This window comes from Monocercomonoides exilis, assembly GCF_001643675.1.
Source record: "Monocercomonoides exilis strain PA203 chromosome Unknown scaffold3-2548433, whole genome shotgun sequence".
Taxonomy (NCBI): domain Eukaryota; phylum Preaxostyla; order Oxymonadida; family Polymastigidae; genus Monocercomonoides; species Monocercomonoides exilis.
In genome coordinates, this window is record NW_027150548.1 from 1,275,581 (window position 1) to 1,292,611 (window position 17,031).

General features: G+C 39.8%; 2 protein-coding genes across 2 annotated transcripts; one reads left to right on the forward strand and one right to left on the reverse strand.

The window, feature by feature from the left end:
- Window positions 1-52: 52 nt before the first annotated feature.
- On the forward strand, window positions 53-11,397 carry MONOS_9419 (putative Cilia- and flagella-associated protein 74). Its single transcript, XM_067879920.1, has 10 exons — window positions 53-97; window positions 174-181; window positions 267-319; window positions 397-498; window positions 576-839; window positions 1,075-1,145; window positions 1,341-1,437; window positions 1,657-1,832; window positions 2,016-6,496; window positions 6,940-11,397. Exons 1-10 carry the CDS (start codon window positions 60-62, stop codon window positions 10,965-10,967), a joined length of 9,318 nt encoding a protein of 3,105 aa, XP_067735268.1. The 5' UTR covers window positions 53-59; the 3' UTR covers window positions 10,968-11,397.
- A 142-nt stretch (window positions 11,398-11,539) lies between these two features.
- MONOS_9420 (uncharacterized protein) lies at window positions 11,540-14,467 on the reverse strand (the record flags this gene model as incomplete). The annotated part of the gene is made up of 2 exons (XM_067879922.1): window positions 11,540-13,192; window positions 13,229-14,467. 2 exons carry the CDS (start codon window positions 14,465-14,467, stop codon window positions 11,540-11,542), a joined length of 2,892 nt encoding a protein of 963 aa, XP_067735269.1.
- Between the last annotated feature and the right edge of the window lie 2,564 nt (window positions 14,468-17,031).

Sequence of the window (17,031 nt, forward strand, 5' to 3'; positions counted from 1 at the left end):
GAGAAGTTGTTTATTTTGAATAACCATTATTTCTTTATTTCTGGTTGAATTTATCTGATATGTCTGTTTCTGCATATACTCCAGCTCTTTATACAAGGTTTAAAAAATTTTTAAGTAAGAATAGTCATTGATATTATTATTTTTTTATATGAACGATTTATATGCTTTTATAGTGTTGAAGGTTAGGAAAATTTGTTTTTTTGATATTTCGTTATTATTATTTGCTTTACAAAATTGTTTTCAAAATTTTCCAAACTTTATCGTAGGACCAACAAAAAGAAAAGTCCCAGATACAAATTCAATGCGTTCTTCAACTTCAGTTTGAAACAAACTATGAAATTTTTTCAGAAATTTGTATTTCTTTTTAATTATTCTTAAATCATTGGATTGCAATAGAACGTTCAACACAGAGTTAGAGAATCAAAAATGCAGGCAATTCGCGATGTTCAAAAAAAGTTGAATGAGCAATCAGAATATGTTGAGACAAGATTGGACAAGGTATTTTCTGTTTTCAATAAACCTCAGAGAATATATCATTTTATTAAAATTTATTAATTGTTTATTTATTTTATCAGCTAAATCTTTTAGAAAATCAATACAAAATTTTATGTCAAGAAGCAGACGAAATTGAACAGGAATTGACACATATGAGCTTTACTTCATCAAGAACAGATCCTCAATTTATGATGACAAAGACATTGTGGGAAAAAAAAATAAAAGAGAGAAATGATAAAGAGCAAGAAATAATAAATGAAACAGATCGACTGAAAGAAGTTGAAAGAGGAGCTGTTCAAGGAATTACGCTATTGAGTAGCGAAGGCGAACTTGAAGAAGAAGAGGTATTTTGAAAGACATGTATTCTAAAATAGTACCACGAACTTTGTGAATTTATTTTGTGAGATTGAAAGTTTTCCTTTAATATTAAATTTTATTTTTTTTTTTTGTCTTTTTTAGTTTGGATGCTTTCTTTCTTGATTGCATAAAATTAATCTAAATGATTTTTTGCTCCATTTTCATCTTAAATGCTTTTTTTTTTGATATATTTGCATGTCATGTGTATTTGTGTTCATTCAGGAAATTGCAAAGAAAGGAGCTGCTGCTATAGCGGAGCAAAAACGAAAAATGGAGATATCACAAGCAGTAAAGTTTTGTAACAGTTGAATAAAACGCTTTTTCTTCTTTATGAAAAAAAAAAATTTTTTTTTTCATTTTTCATTTTTTTTTTTTTTTATTTTTTAATTTTCTATTTTCTATTTTCTTTTCTTTCTTTTCTTTTCTTTTATTGAATTGCGTATATGTATTTGTGATTATCTCAAATTTGTAAATGCACCATTTATCAGATTTGCTCAGAAGAGACAGATGCAATACGAAGAAATTGAAAGAGTTATTGAAGAGCAAGTTGTGAACGATATCAGAAGAATCGAAGAAGGGAAAAAGGTGAATAGATTTCTTAATAAATAAAATATTTTTATGAATCAGAAATTTAAAATGAAGTTGATGTGTTAATGTTTATGAATGAATAATACTTTTGACTTGAATTTCGATATTAATTTTTTGTTGCTATAACGATTATTTTTATATTAAATCTTTTGTTTTTCTTTCTATTTCCATAAATATTGACATGAACTTTCATTATCATTTTTCATTTTCAAACAGAATTCTGAGCAGGCACAGCAGCGGTTGAGGGAATATCGGAGAAAGGAAAAAGAAAAGCAGAGAGAGCAAGACGAAAAAGAAGACAAAGAGAAAGAAAAGAGAATAGAAGCCATTCTGTCGCTGAAGAAGAGCTTAGACAGAGTCAAAGTGGAATTCACAGAAAACAGAGAAAAAGCGTATGCAATTTTTTTTATCAAAAAAATAACAACATATTTTTATACGTTTTGATAATGATTCTTCTATTTCATTGATATCATTCAAAACCTTCTGTTAATTATTCGTTGATATTTCCAAATGTTTATTAATGAATGAAAATATATTCTTTTTCTAACCAACCACTCAATTTTAATATTTTCCAGTGTGAATCTCGCGAAGAGGAAAGAAGAGGCGTTCAACAAAGAAAAACAGTCTCTTCTTGCGGCAGGCGAAAATCCCTACGAAGTTTTTCGGCGGCGCGAAATTGAGAAGAAAAGGGCGAAAGAAAGGGCAGCGGTTGAGCAGCGGATCGCAGCTGACAAGGAAAGAGTCCAGAGAGAAGCAGAAGAGGAGGAGGAAAGGTATCGCAAGCAGCACGAAAAGGAGAAGAAGAAGAAGCAACTCGAAGTGGAATATGCAAAGTCTCTGTCACTGGCTGAGCAGCAGAGGAAGACAGAGGAGTATCTAGCAACACACATCAGGGCGAAGGGGAACGCAGCAACAGGAGGAAGAGGAGAAGGAGAAGGAGAAGGAGGAAGAGAAGGAAATGATTCAGATATATTCGGGGATGGAAGCAAAGGAAGCAGCGATGGAATGAATGAGGTGCAGATGATTGATCCAACTGGGAGGAAGAAGTGGTTTCCGTCAGAAGTTGTGGAGGTGTCAGAGAAGAGGAAGAAGAAGAAGGAAATTGACTACACAAAAGTAGCGAGCGATGTGAGGGCGCATTGGAAAGAGGAAAGAAAGAGAGAGCTGAAAGAACTGGGGATTGAAGAAGAAGAGGAGGAGGAAGAGGAAGAGGAAGGAGAGGAAGGAAGAGGCAATATTTATGGGGATAAAACAGTGAAATCGAGAGATTGGAGAAGGAAAGACGCTGATTTATCAAATGACAACGATGAATTCGATGAAGAAGAAGATGATGATACTTCAAGCAGACAAGGCTATTTGAAGACAGCTGGAAAAGGCAGGCTGAGAGGGAAAGAACGAGGCAGCTACAAAGAAGCGCAGGTTCGGCCTTTGTGGAGTGATATTGACTCTTCTGCAATGGCAGACACAGCACTGCCACCAGACGATGTGAGAACTTTGTCTTTTCGTGTAGGCGCACCATCAACAGCATCATCATCAACAACAACAGGAGGAGGAATTGGAGGAATAGGAGGAAGTACTTCATTACAATTAAACAAGCAAATGTCATCGCTTTCGAAGAAGACTGTTGCAATACCTCGAAATCCTCATGTGAAATTGCGAGGAAGTGATGGATACGATGACGATGAGGCAGAAGTGGCAGAGCCAGAAATTCTGAGTTGTTTGAGTGCTGAGGAAGAGAGGCAGATCAAAGCGATTCTTCTGAATGAGACGGCGAGGCTGTTTGGGGCTGAGGAGAAGAAGGAGAAAGAAGGATGGGATCTTCTGCAGGTGGTGGAAGGGATGATGATGCTGGGGGCAAAGAAACCAAAGGCAGGCAAACAAACACAAGTGCAAGGAATACCAGAAGAGGATGATGAGGAAGAGGAGGAGGATGAGGAAGAGGAGGAGGAAGGGAAAGAAGGGAAAGAAGGGAAAGAAGGAAGCAAAAGCAATAAGAATGTGATTGGGAGCAACACACTCACAAGCATCCCGACTATTCCGTTCTCTTTTTCAGCGAAGGAGAAAATTGGACGGATTGTGGCAGAGGCGCAGAAGAGAGGGAAGAAAGAGGGATGTGTGAAGGAAAGAAGCTTTTCTCTCACAACAAAAACGTCTTCTTCTTCTTCTTCTTCTGATGGCTCAATGATGAATTCAACGCAGTCATCTTTGATGAAGCCAAAACCAACTGGCACAACAAAAAGACCTGATTACAAGACACTTCTTGATCCATACAAACATCTCAAGCCAAAACTCCCACCAAGAACAAGCGCATATCCATCTGATCCTTCTTCCTCTTCCTCCTCTTCTTCTTCCTCTCCTTCTCCTTTTTCCTCCTCCTCTCCGCCGTACATTTCCTCCCCCCGCGAAATCGTCTTCCGCGACTTCGAAGTGAACTCTGATGAAATTTACTCTGCCACATTCACCGTCACCAATGTCTCCAACAGAATCAACGCTTTCAAGCTCCTCCCACTCGACGGCTCAGTCTCGCAATACTTCGATGTGAAGTACAAGCCACAGGGACATGTGTCATCAGGCATTGCGTGCAGCATCACACTCGTCTTCACGCCGAAGGAAGACGCCGATTTGAGCTTCAATTTGCTATTTGAGACAGAATACGGGGGAGGGTTTGCAGTGCCTGTGAAATGCTTCAAGAAGAGAGCGAAGATTTCGGTCGTGCCGAGCTTGGCGTGGAATGTGAAGAAGAAGAAGGAAGAGAAGGTGGAGAAAGAGAAGAAGAGTGGAGAAGAAGCAGAAAAGAAGGAAGGAACAATTTGCTCAAATGCAACATTAAAATCTTCTTCTTCTTCTTCACCATCTCCTTCCTCTCCTTCCTCTTCTTCCTCTTCCCCAACCATCCTTCCTCCCTCTCCCCTTGTCTTCCAGCCAGTGATGCTCGGTGCAACAGGCACAGCGCAAATAAAACTGCGTAACGACGGCGTCATTCCACGCAACTTTGTTGTGTCTGCTGTGGAGATACCAGAGGGAGCACTGGAATATCTCGAAGAGCTCAAAAGAGAGAGAGAAAGAGAGGCAGCAGAAGGAGAAGGAGGTGGAATGAGCACGAAGAGAAGAGGAGAAATAGCGAAACGGGGAATGTTACAGCAGAGGGGTGCGTTTGGTTCAACATTGGCGTCAAGAGAAGCATTGGAGAAGAAGATGAGTGAGAAGCAGAAAGGAGGAATGAATGGAATGAGTATGATGAATGGGACGATGCTGAACACGATGATGTCACAGAGTGGGATGATAGGCACTCAGCGCTCGTTTGCTAACACTCAGTCAGCAGCTGAAGGAGCTGTGCAGTTTTTGAATGAGACAGACAGAATAAACTCCATTGCCCTTATGTCAGAATCACCTTCTTTGTTCTTCTTTCCTTCTTCGGCTGCTTCCTCTTCCTCTTCTTCCTCTTCTTCTTCAGATGCAAAAGACAAAAATCTCAAAGCAGGCAACAACAACAAGAAGAAATCAGCAAATGGAGAAGCAAACAGTGCTGATTTGCTGAAGAAAGTGAAGAAGTCGGCAGCTCTTGAGATGAAAGAGCAGATGCTGCAGGCGAAGACGCTGAAGGGGAGGACAAGCGGACGAGGGGTCGGAATTGCAGACGAAGACGAGGAAATGGCAGAGGTTGAAGAAGAAGGAGGAGAAAGAGAAAGAGAAGAGGCAGAAAGAGAGAGAAGCTTTGAGAAGACGAGGAAGGAGAACGAGGCTTGCGGAGACGAAGCGCCAACGCCGCTGCAGCCATCTGCTGATCCACTCATATCTCCATTGAGGAGTTACTCATCCACCCAATCAGCAGCATCAACAGCAGAAAACATCTCTTCTTCTTCTCCTCTTTCCTCTCCTTTATCTTCTCCTTCTCCTCTCAAGTCATTCACAATCTCTTCATCGTCTTCCTCCTCCTCCTCTTCTTCTTCACAAAGCCTCCGTCCTCCTCCTCTGGACGGCGGAGCCAATTGGCATTCAGTTGTGTCTGTGGGAACGCGTTTTGGGAGATTAGAAGGATATTCCGAGCAAAAAATCACACTCACTTTTGAGCCACGTGTTGTGGGGAGATTCAGAGGATGTCTGATGATCCGCTTTGAGGAAGAAGGGAAGAAGGAGAAGAAGGGGAAGGGGGAGGAGGAAGAAGAGGAAGAGGAAGAGGAAGAAGAGATGGAGGAAGACGGTGAAGGTGAAGATGTGTTTGGTGAAGAAGGAGGAAATGCATATGTTGAAGGAGCATTCAACGAAAGCGGAGAAAACAATGGAAACTTCGCAAATGGAAGCAAAATCCGACTCAACGAGCATCTCTCTGGACAGTTGCCTACGATTGCAGAACACGAAGACAATGTCAATTCAGCAGAAGACATCGCAGGCACCCCAAATGCTCTTCACACGCAGCAATCCCTTCTGAACAATGAATTCACAGCAACCAATCATTCATATCACACTCATTCAAAGCAGCAAACACGTCCTCGTCCTTCTCATTTCATCACAAAACGGAAGAAGTTCCGTCCTCCTTCTCTTCCTCTCTCGTGTGGCACTGTTTATGTGCTTGTGGAAGGCGCAGCAACAGACGTGCCTATTTTCTTGTCAAGAGACGTGGTGGACTTCAAAACATGCCACACCAACCAGCTCTATCGAGATAGTATTGTTGCCATCAACAGAGGGAAAGTGTCAATGCAGTGCAAGATTGAGATCCCTCGCTCTGCCTCTCTTTTTCTCTCGGCGTCGCCGACGATGGGCGTCTGCCAGGGAAATGGTGGTTCTTTCCTGTTCAAGCTGAAGTTCCAGCCGAAGGAGAATATTTTTGAGATCCTTCCGCCGCAGTATGTTGACCAAGCGCAGTCTCTTGTGGAGTTTCCTGTCACACTCACCATTCCGGACCAGCCGCTGCCGGCAATGTTTCTGTTCAGAGCTAACATCGCCTCGCCGGACGTCGTGTTTTCGGTGAGAGGAGAGAGGGAGAAGAAGGGGGAGAAGAAGGGGGAGAAGGAAGAAGAGAAGAAGGAAGGGGAAGAGGAGAAAGATGGAGAGAAAGGTGTGATTTCTGTGTTGATATATGAAATGATTTCTATTGAACAAATTTTTTGCCTTTTATGGAATTTCTGATGGAATGTTAACTGTAAATGAATTATTACTTACATATAAAATTATTTTAAATATATCTTTCCATGTTTCACTCATTCTTTTAACAAATTTTCTTTTCTCTTATTTTTTAATTTATTTATTTATTTATTTATTTATTTATTTATTTATTTATTTATTTATTTATTTATTTATTTATTTATTTATTTATTTATTTATTTATTTATTTATTTATTTATTTATTTATTTATTTATTTATTTATTTATTTATTTATTTATTTATTTATTTATTTATTTATTTATTTATTTATTTATTTATTTATTTATTTATTTATTTATTTATTTATTTATTTATTTATTTATTTATTTATTTATTTATTTATTTTCCTTCTTCAGAACTAATCCTCACCCCCATCACAGAGCTCAATCTCGGTACTGTTCCCGTCGGAACGCGCATCAAGCACACCTTCTTCATCACAAACAAGTCTCTACTTTCGCAGCGCTTCGGCTTTGTGCATCTCCCTCGCGAGGTCAGCATCGAACCCGACGGCGGGATCGGCCTTCTGCTGCCAAAGGAGACAAAACAGCTGCAGATAACATTTGCTCCCATCACTGCACTCCCCTTTTCTTCTTCTCTGAGCATTCAGACAGACAGCGGGCGTGACTATACGCTCGATGTGAGGGCAAGTTGCGTGGCTGTGCCAATCAAATGCGAGCCAGCGGCGTTTGATTTGGGGGTGGTGTATTGGGGAGAAGTGAGGAAGCTGAGGGCGGAGCTGGTGGCGAACGAAGGGAAGAAGGAGGAGAAGGCGAGGCAGAATCAAAATCAGAAGATGAATATGAAGGTGAGAGATAAGAATGGATCATCGCCAGGTGCAAATGGAATGAATGAAGCAGAATCAACAATGACTTCTTCTTCTTCTTCTTCTCATCCCAGCCGCACCTACCTCTTCCAGATGATATCGCCCCACAATGCAATCACCATCACCCCATCTGTTGGTGCACTGACAACAAAAATGTCTTCCTTTTCTTCTTCTTCTTCCTCCTCCTCCTCCTCTTCTTCTTCTTCAAAGGCATCCAATTCGAAGTATCCACCAGGTTTTCTGTCGCAATTGTGCAGTGTTCCGTTTGATGTCTGCGTAAATCCAGCGTTTTTGGAGGAGTTGGTGGAAGTTGGGAGGGAATGCTATGGATTGGACTATAAGATTCCAAATGAAGAAGAGATGAAGAAGCAGAAGAGGAAGAAAAAAGAGGAGGAAGAGGAAGAGAAGAGGAAGATGTTGGAGAAGGGGAAAGAAGAGGAAGAAGAAAAGAAAGAGAAAGATATCACTCCAAAATCTTCTCCGCTTTCGACGCCGAATCGTCCGCTTTCATCGACAAGAAGAGGAGGCAAAGTGAAAGAGACGCAAAAGGAAAGAGAAGAAAGAGAGAGAGAAGAGAAATTAGCAGAGGAAAGAGAAAGATTGAGGCAGGAAGAGAGAAAGAGGGAAGAAGAGGCAGAAGAGAAGAGGAGACAGAAAGAGGCAGAAGAAGAAGAGAAGAGGAAAGACCAGCTGAACTGGCTGTATCGCGAAGAAGGCGCTTTGTTTGCTTCGTTCATCAATTCAATGAAAGGAATATTGCCATTCTTTTCTTCCTCCTCCTCCTCCTCTTCTTCTTCTTCCTCTTCAACATCAGTTGCTTCTCTATCATCTTTGACTTCTTTGTACAAAAACCACGCAAAACTCGAAGAAATCGCGAAAAATGTGCCGTTTCCTGGTGAATTTCCGAATGTGCGCAAGACGTTTGTGATTCCTGTCTTCTACATCGAACAAGGAGAAATGGAGCGAAGAAAGCAAAAAAGGATGAATTCACTCGCAAATGCATATTCTCAACCAGCCGAACCAAACAAAAGGAAGAAGGAAGACGCAGAAAATACAACAGAAAATGAAGTGGAAGGCAAGAATCAGCAGCAGCAGCAATCATTGCAGTCAGAAGAAGAGAAGAGAGAAAGGAAAAAAGAAGACTTGCTGTCGAATCCAAACTTGTATGGTGTTGTGTATCTGAGCATCTCATTCACAGCGATGGCGCCTCTGCTGCGTGTCGTGAAGGGAGCACAGCCATGTGTTAACTCTGTGAACAACGCATCATCTGTGATAATTGGAAGCAATGAAACATCTTCTTCTTCTGCATCATCATCTTCTTCTTCTTCTATTACTACAACCACAACAACAACCACAAGGCTCATTCGCCAACCTTCGATTGTCTCTTCTCTGACACCTCCAACGTTTCTACTCGACTTCGGAAGGGTTCCTGCTGCCACAACTGTGTGTCGAACGGTCGTTCTGCAGAATTTGTTCCCGCTCAATCTGAAGCAGCACAATCGAAACAGCATCAAATCTTTGTCATCTCCTTCATCGCCATCTCATTCACCCTCACATTCTCCTTCACATTCAGCTGCTTCCACTCCATTTGCTCCTCTTCCTTTGAATTCTATTGGTGATTCTCAAGCATTATCTCCTTCCTCTTCCTCCTCCTCCTCCTCTTCTTCTTCTTCACCAATCTCTGACTCCTCTGCCAGTCTTCCTCGCTTCCCTCTCACAATCTCTGCCGACACCCCGTTCGACCCACACGGCCCATTCGCACTCGGAAAAGCACTCAGAAACATTGCATGTGGCGGGGGAAGAAGCGAAGTTGTGTTCTCATTCACGCCGGCTGATGGCAAATGCTACTCAGAGCTGATCAAGCTGGAAACATTGGATTGTGAAGTGGATGGGGTGAAGGAGAGAGGGAAGAAGAGAACAAACTGCATCATGTTCAAACTGACGGGGATTGGAACTGCCCCGCGCTTCCACCTCACTTTGGAAGGAGAGAAAGAGGAAGATGGATCGAATGTGGCATCTTCTTCTTCTGCTTCTTCTTCAAGTACTTCTTCAACTTCTTCTTTATTACCTTCATCTCCACCATCATCCATGCCATCTGTCATTGATTTCGGTGAAGTTGCTGTCTGCCCTCAGACTCCATCACAAACACAAACACAAAATCCATTCACTTCTCAATCTTTCCTCACAAACAAAGCATCTTCTCAAACAAACAGCTCTTCTCAGACTGTCAGAACAGTTGCCATTGTCTTCCACAACGACAGCGAATACCCTCTCTTCCCCACATTCAGCATCCGAAACACAGGACACATCTCCTCCACTTCTTCTCTCTTCTCCTCTGCTTCCTCTGCCTCTGCCTCTTCAGCCTCGTCTGCTTCTTCCTTCTTCCTCCACCCTCTCTCTTCATCCAGTGCGACTGTCGCCCCACTCTCCTCCCGCCGCTTTGTCGTCTGCTTCTCTCCAAAGGAAGTGTCTCAGTTCCACACAGCTGAGCTCACAGTGCATATACCCGCTGCCAAAAACGTCCTCACTTATTCGCTGAGAGGCAGAGCTTGGAGCGCTCCTGTCTTCCTCGCTGCTGATCGTATTGTTCCTCAGGCGAAGTTCGCAAACCCGTCGAAGAGCCTCTTTGCACTAACAACGCCGACTCTTCAGATGAATGCGCTGGCTGGCTTTGGTGTTGCTTCTTCGGAGAATCTGCAGTCTTCATTATCTTCTTCTGGTTTCTTTGCTTCGATGGCGTCTGCCCAGCAGATTGTGGCTGAAAAAGCGAAGTTTATGAATGAGCTGCCGAATGAGATTGTGCTGGATTTCACTCCAAGCGATATGTATGCATCAACTTCTGCAGACAGTCAATCATCAAATATGACTCTCCCAACAGAAGATGGAACTCAAAGAGCAGAAAAACGAGTGAGATACATCTTATTTGGCTGTCCTCTAAAGTCATCTGTTCAGGTTGATTCTTCCAGCCAACCGACTTCTTCATCAATTTTGAGTCTAATTCTCCGCGGAGAATTACAAAATCAGCCAGAGGGAGAGAAAAAGAAAGAAGGGTCAAAAGCTGAAAAGGGAGAGAAAAGCGAAAAAGGAGAGAAGAAAGCAAGTGGAGCAGGCGGAGGCAGCGGAGGTAGCTTTGAGCTGACAATAACGCCACCAGACGAAGAAGCTGTGCGAAAGGGCTTTGATTGGAGCAGCACGAAGATTGTGTTTGATTCGAATGGGCCTTCCGTTTTGAATTCGACTGGGAGCGGAAAGGAGAAAGAGAAAGCGAAGGAGAAGGAAAAAGATAAAGATAAAGACAAAGATAAAGCAAACGACAACTTTAAAGCACAAGTAACTGAAGAAATTGAATTAAAGCTGAACCAAAAGAATGTCTATGTGCTACCGTTTGTGTTTACTCCGCCGAATCCTGAGTCGTCTATCTATCTCAAAGGCAGCTGGCTGACGACGTATGCCCGCGGGACGATAAAAGGCACTTTGCCAGCTGGAGATAAGAACGAGAGCAATGAATTCAATCACTCGTTTATTGTCACTCTGAAGGCATTCTTTGGAAGTGCAAGTTGAAAAAGATGAAAGGACAAATGAAAGAAAGAAGGGTTTTCGTTGAAAGTGGTATACAGAAAAAAAACAATTTGAGCGATTTATTCACAAATGAAAAGCTGGTTTTTGGTTGGTGATTCACTTCACAGTATCTTGTTTTGATCTCTGACTTTATCTTTATAAAATTTATTATTTTTTCATTCATTTCATTTCTCAATTCGCAAATGTGAAAAGAATGTATCTATTTTCAAACTTCTTGAAAATCAGTTCTTTATTTAGTAATTTCATTCTACTGAATCATATGACTTCGAATTTAAGATTATATCTCAAAAAATTCTTTCCAATCAGCGAAATTCATAATTTGAAATCTATTTTTAAATTCACCTTATTATTTCTTCTCATTTAATTCTATTTAAAAGAAAAAGATCTCTCAAAAAAATGTGAATTATCATTTCTTAGTTGTTACAATTTTACTTTTTTATTTTTCTTTTTTTTATTTTATTAAAATTCTAAACACTATAAAAGTATCAACAAAAAAACAATCACAAAGGCCATCTCTAGAAACATATAAAAAGATATCAGAAGCATTTCATTCATCAAAGACCACTTCCTTTCATCGCCTGATTCATTGTGCTTCGGAGCATGTTCAATTCAGCCTGAAGATCTGTTCCGCTCAACGTTGTTGGATCGCTCTTTAAAAAGACACCTGTGAAAAGCTTGCGAACAGCAGTATTTTCGTCTGTGGAGTCGGAATTTGCTGGTAGACTTGATGAGGATGATGTGGATGGTTCAGAATTTGAAGAAGCAGAAGCAGAAGCAGAAGCAGAGGAAGAAGAAGAAGGTGAAGTTGTATTCGATTGATATGCATCTGTTGTTTGAAGAGGAGGGTTAACAGACTGTTGAACCGAAGAAGAAGAAGAAGCAGAGGAAGAAGAAGAACTTGGAGGAGCTGACTCAAATGAAGAATGTGTAGGCCCGATGTCTGGAAATTGAAGCGTGGATTCTGCATTGAAGCCGAGTTGTTCATCAGTATTTTTGTTCTCATTTTTAATCTCACGTTGTTTCTTCTCTTCTGCCATGGCATTTGGAAGTGTTTCATTTGAAGCTGAATTTTCTTTCTGTTCAGACTGTTCTGTTTGTTTTGCTTCAAAAAGATTTGAAGGCGGAGTCATCTGCCTCTTTCTTTGTAGTAATTCATTCAGTTTTCTTTGCGACTCAAGCTGTGTTGGTCTGACAGTAGGTGTTGATGTTAATGTGCTTGACTCGATCAAACCTCCTTTGCTTGGTGTGAATGAAGTTGATGGAGAAACAGAGGAAGAGATTGAAGAAGACGATGACGAAGCCAATCTGCGGGATGTGATGAAAGGTTCTTCAGAAATCAAGCGCGGGACAGAGTTTGGCGTTGTTGGGTTGGAAAGGGCAGAGTGCATGAATGAAGGAGACATCGACGATGCTGCCAATCGAGTCGATGTTGAATGGAGTGCAGACGGCGGTGGAACTAGCGTCACCCGCTTTGCACTCGTCAGAGGTGTTATAGTTGGCGTGTTCATCAGCCCAGTTCCGCTTGCCCTGTCACCTGTGAGTGTGCTTGTGAATGACGACTGCGGATAAGCAGCTGAATGAAGCGTGTGAAGTGCAGATGTCGGCGCATTCACCAGCGTCGCAGTCCCGCTATACGGATCCTCTGCAATCAGCGTGCGCGTCTTCGCTTTCGTCTGCTCGTTCAGCAGCAGCTTTGTCCGCTGGTTTGCCTGGTCAAACAGCTGCTCCAGCTCTGCCAGTCGCTTCGCACGCGACTCGCTCAGCGCTGTGGCATCGTTCAGTTTCGACGTCAAATGGCGTATTTCTGCACTCATCTGGTCGCTGCCTCTGTCTGTCTTCGCTTTGATCTCGTCCAGCTGCCTCTTTGTCAGCTCCAAGTTGTTCCTCAGCATCTCATTCGTGGCGCGCAGGTTGTTCAGTTCCTGGTTAGAAATGCCCGCCTCATCTTCAATCAGCCTTTTTCCTTCTCTCAGCTTCGCATTCTCCGTCCGCAGCCTCCTCAAATCTGCTTCATTTTGAGCCACTTCGTCTTCTGCATCCTTCAGCTGTGCTTCCAACACGCCAACACGCCCACGCAGCTGCCGTACTTCTTCATTCAGCGCCAGGTTCTTCCCGTCGCGTGCTGCTATTTCCTCTCCCAGTTTTTGCTCCATCGTAGCGATGTTCTCCCGCAGCATCCGGATCTCCTCTTCCATCTCTTCATGCTGCTTCATAATCTCCTTTCCAGTCGCATCCACAAACACTTTCTCGCTCTTGATCTGTCTGTGCGTGTTCGACAGCTCCTCCTTCAGCCGCTTCACTTCATACAAATCCTGGTTCAGGCTGCTTTCTTTCTCTCCGATCGAATCAATCGCTGCCTCCAATTCATTCAACCGCGCTGCCATTTGATCTCTTTCCCCTGCCAGCAATTCCAACTCCTTCGCAATTGCGTTCTTTTCCCTCGTCGTCTCGTCCAAACGCTGCCGGAGGTTGATCAGCTCAGATTGCAGCACCTTCCGCTCGATCTCTGCATCCCTCTTTGTCTGCTGCAGCGTTGCTTCGAGTGTTGCACGGGCATTTTCGTTCTCCCTCGCTTTGTATTCGTGTTCTGTCAGCGTCCGCCGCAGCTCATCGGCCTCTCTCGTGATCATCTCAGTCCTCTCAAACATGCCGCGCTGTGTTGTCTCTCTTTCTGCCTCCTTCTCAGCCTCAATTTGCTTCATCGTCTTCCCCATCTCCTCATTCGCTGCCTGCACTCTCCGCAGATCTGTCATCAACTTCTCGATTTCGATCTCGTTCCGGCGGGAAGTGTCAGCAAAGCGAGATTTTTCCTGCTCCTCAGCTTTCAGCCTCTGGTTCAAATCTCGCACGGTGCGCTCTTTTTCATCTATTTCTGCTTTGTGTTTCTCAGATTCTTCTTTCTTTTGGTTTTCCAGTGACTTCAGCCTCTCAAGCAGCACTCGCGTCTCAGTTGCTGTACCTCGACTGGACACAGACAGCATCTTCTCAGCTGATGCAACTCTGCTCTCCAAGTCAATTGTTTGTGCTTCTTTCTTCGCAATTTTTGAAGTAAGCTGGTTGATCTGCTCGGTTGCATTCCGCAATTTGTCTTCAAGTTCAGCAGAACGCAATCGTTCACGACGAAGCTGTTCTTCGCACTCAGTTTGTTTTTCTTCAAGCTGATCTTTGAATTTTTTTCTCTCAATTTCCGCTTGTGTTTGCATTAAGTCAGAATGCTCTAACTGTGTGACGCTTAATTTTTTGATATACTCTTCTCTCTCCGCAGCCCTTTCATTTTCAATTTTTCGCTGAGTTTCAATCAAGGATGAAATTTGATCATGAAGCATTTCCACTTCAACTTTGTGATCGGCTTTCGTTTTTGTAAGTTGTTCCGTTGTTCCTTCGTTTTGAGCAGTGATTTGGGCAACATTTCTTCTTAAAGAATCTGTCACCCTTTGTGATTCCTGCAATTCTTTTGTTAATAACTTCAAATTATTATCCATCTCGTTATTTTGTTCTTGAAGTGAAGTAAGTCTTGCTTCCTTTTGTTTTATCTGAAACGATAAATTATCATTCTCTTCTTTTAAAGATTGAATCAACTTCTGGCTTTCGACGCGTTCTGCACTTAGCGAATTCTGACTTAATGTATATTGATTGATTGATTTTTTATACTTTTCTAATTCTCCACGCAATACAGTTATCAGTTTTTGTGAATCGGACGTTGACAATTGTAATCTGTGAAACTCCTCTTGAGCAATTTTTGTTTCTTGTTTTTGTTTCTTAATAAAATGAATTATTAAAATTTGATGAAAAGTGCAAAGTTGAAAATACTTCTAATTGTTCAATTGCGGTCTGCCTTGCTTCAAGAAGTTCTTGTTGGATTTGATTCGCACTTTCTAACTCTTCTGTTTTCCGTTGAAGCTGTTCTTTTAATAAATTTATTGAGTTTTCTGACATAAAACGTTCGAAATCTGAGAAATGACCTTTTGTGATTTTTTAATAATTTTTAAAATAATTATACCATAATTTGCTTTATAGAGTATTTTGAATTGTGAAAACATTTTTTTTTCCTTTATGAATTTAGTTCCACACTATGCTCTTGAAGATTTTTCTCAACTTTTTTATGTTCCTATATTTTATTTTGCTTGAGATTGTTAGAATTATTATTAGACAATTGCAGAAAAGTTTGGTACAAATCATTGATTTTTTCATAAATGCAAGAATTCTATCCCAATTATCAAGGTGATACAAAGATAATAACAATTTTAATATTTTGAATGAAAGCTAAAATTAATGCATGTTGAAATCAATATTTCCAAAATAAAGCAACTTTTTGTTTTCAATAGCTTCAAAAAGTGAAAAGATATTCATTGATTTCGTTATAATTTTTATTTTTTGTTCAATAATTTCTGCAATTCTGAAATTGTGAACATAATCAACTTCTCTTAAAATCTGAATTCAAATTTTGAAAAAAAGAGAAAGAATAACATGGATAATTATTTTTGTTATCATAGCCTTTTTCGGAATGTTGATTTTTCAAAGATTGTTTATCATTGAAAAGAGATTTCGAAAACAAATTCAAAATTTATAACAACTGTTTAAAAAACAAATGTTTTTGCTCTGATAAAGGTGAAGATGTCTTTCACAAACATTTTCAATTTTTACTGTTCTTTTGTTGATATTGAAGTTAAAATTTTTTGGTAACGAAAATTTTGAAAGAAAAATCATAGTTTCAAAAATTATCACCTATATCAAAAAATTCGAATAAATATGTACATTTACAAATTAGAAATTAAGTGTGAAATTCTTTTTGATGTATATTTGTTTCAGTTCACATTAATCGTTTTTTGAAATCATTTTTAAATATTTGGGACAAAATATTTCACTTCAGGCATTTTCATTGAAAAATTATGCGCTTTTCATTAACGTTTTGAGATCAAAAAACAAAATAAAAGTGTATTCTTTTTTTGAAATACGCTTGAAGTTACAAAACATTTTGCTGTAACATCAATGAAGTGTGTTGACGGATATGATAATTCATTTTATTTTGAAATCTGATTATGTTAAAATATGTTATTAATGAAGCAATTTTTCAATGCCTCGTGCAAAAAAAGCTTGAAAGTCCGTATTTTCCCCCATTTGGATATTTTTTTTGAGTAATTTTGATTATTTTGAATTTTTTCTTTTGAAATTGACAAGGCTTTTTAATATCAAATGTTTTGTAAGTAATATTTATTTGTAAATTCTAATGAAGATGTTGAATACATGAAATAATTATCTCGTGGATGGATTGGCACTGTTTTATTCATTCATCAATAAACAAAGAAAAATTATAAATCAAAAAATCTGATTATCAAAAAAAAATTTTTTTTTAACTTTTTTCAAATGAATATTCATTAACACCAACAATGTACAAAAACTTTGTAGATTTTCTTAAATCTTGAAAATGAGTTTCATTGTTTTATGAAAAAACAATATTATAATTATTATTTTTCCGAATGTTCATTCATAAAAAGATTTCTCACACTTCGAAGTGATTTCCATGTCAAAAATCATCAACGATAAATTCTTCTATTTTTCTATCTGAAAAAAATTCCATAATAATTATTTTTGTTTGATTTTAAGTGATTATTTAAGAAATCATGTTTTTTCATTCAAATATTACGGTTCAAAAATATCCCCTGAATATAAATTATTGATCACTGAAAAGTTAAAACGTTCAATAAAGACATTTTCTTATTTATTTCACCTGATGCATTTATTTTAAAAACAGGTGTTATAAATATTACATTTGAATTCAAAAGTTCTTCCAAATGACAAACAATCTTTGAAAAATCAACACCACGAAAAAAGATATGATTTCAAAAATAATTATCCATAAAAATTTATAATAAAAACTTGGATGATTATATAAGAAATCATAACTTTTTCCTGAGTGTTGATTTTTCAAAAAACAGTTTGCGCAAAAAATACCGGACAAGATCGATTTCTCAATAACCGCAAGAGGAATAATTCTGACTATTTTCCTATAAATATATCTCGTAAATACAAACTCATTTGATACACG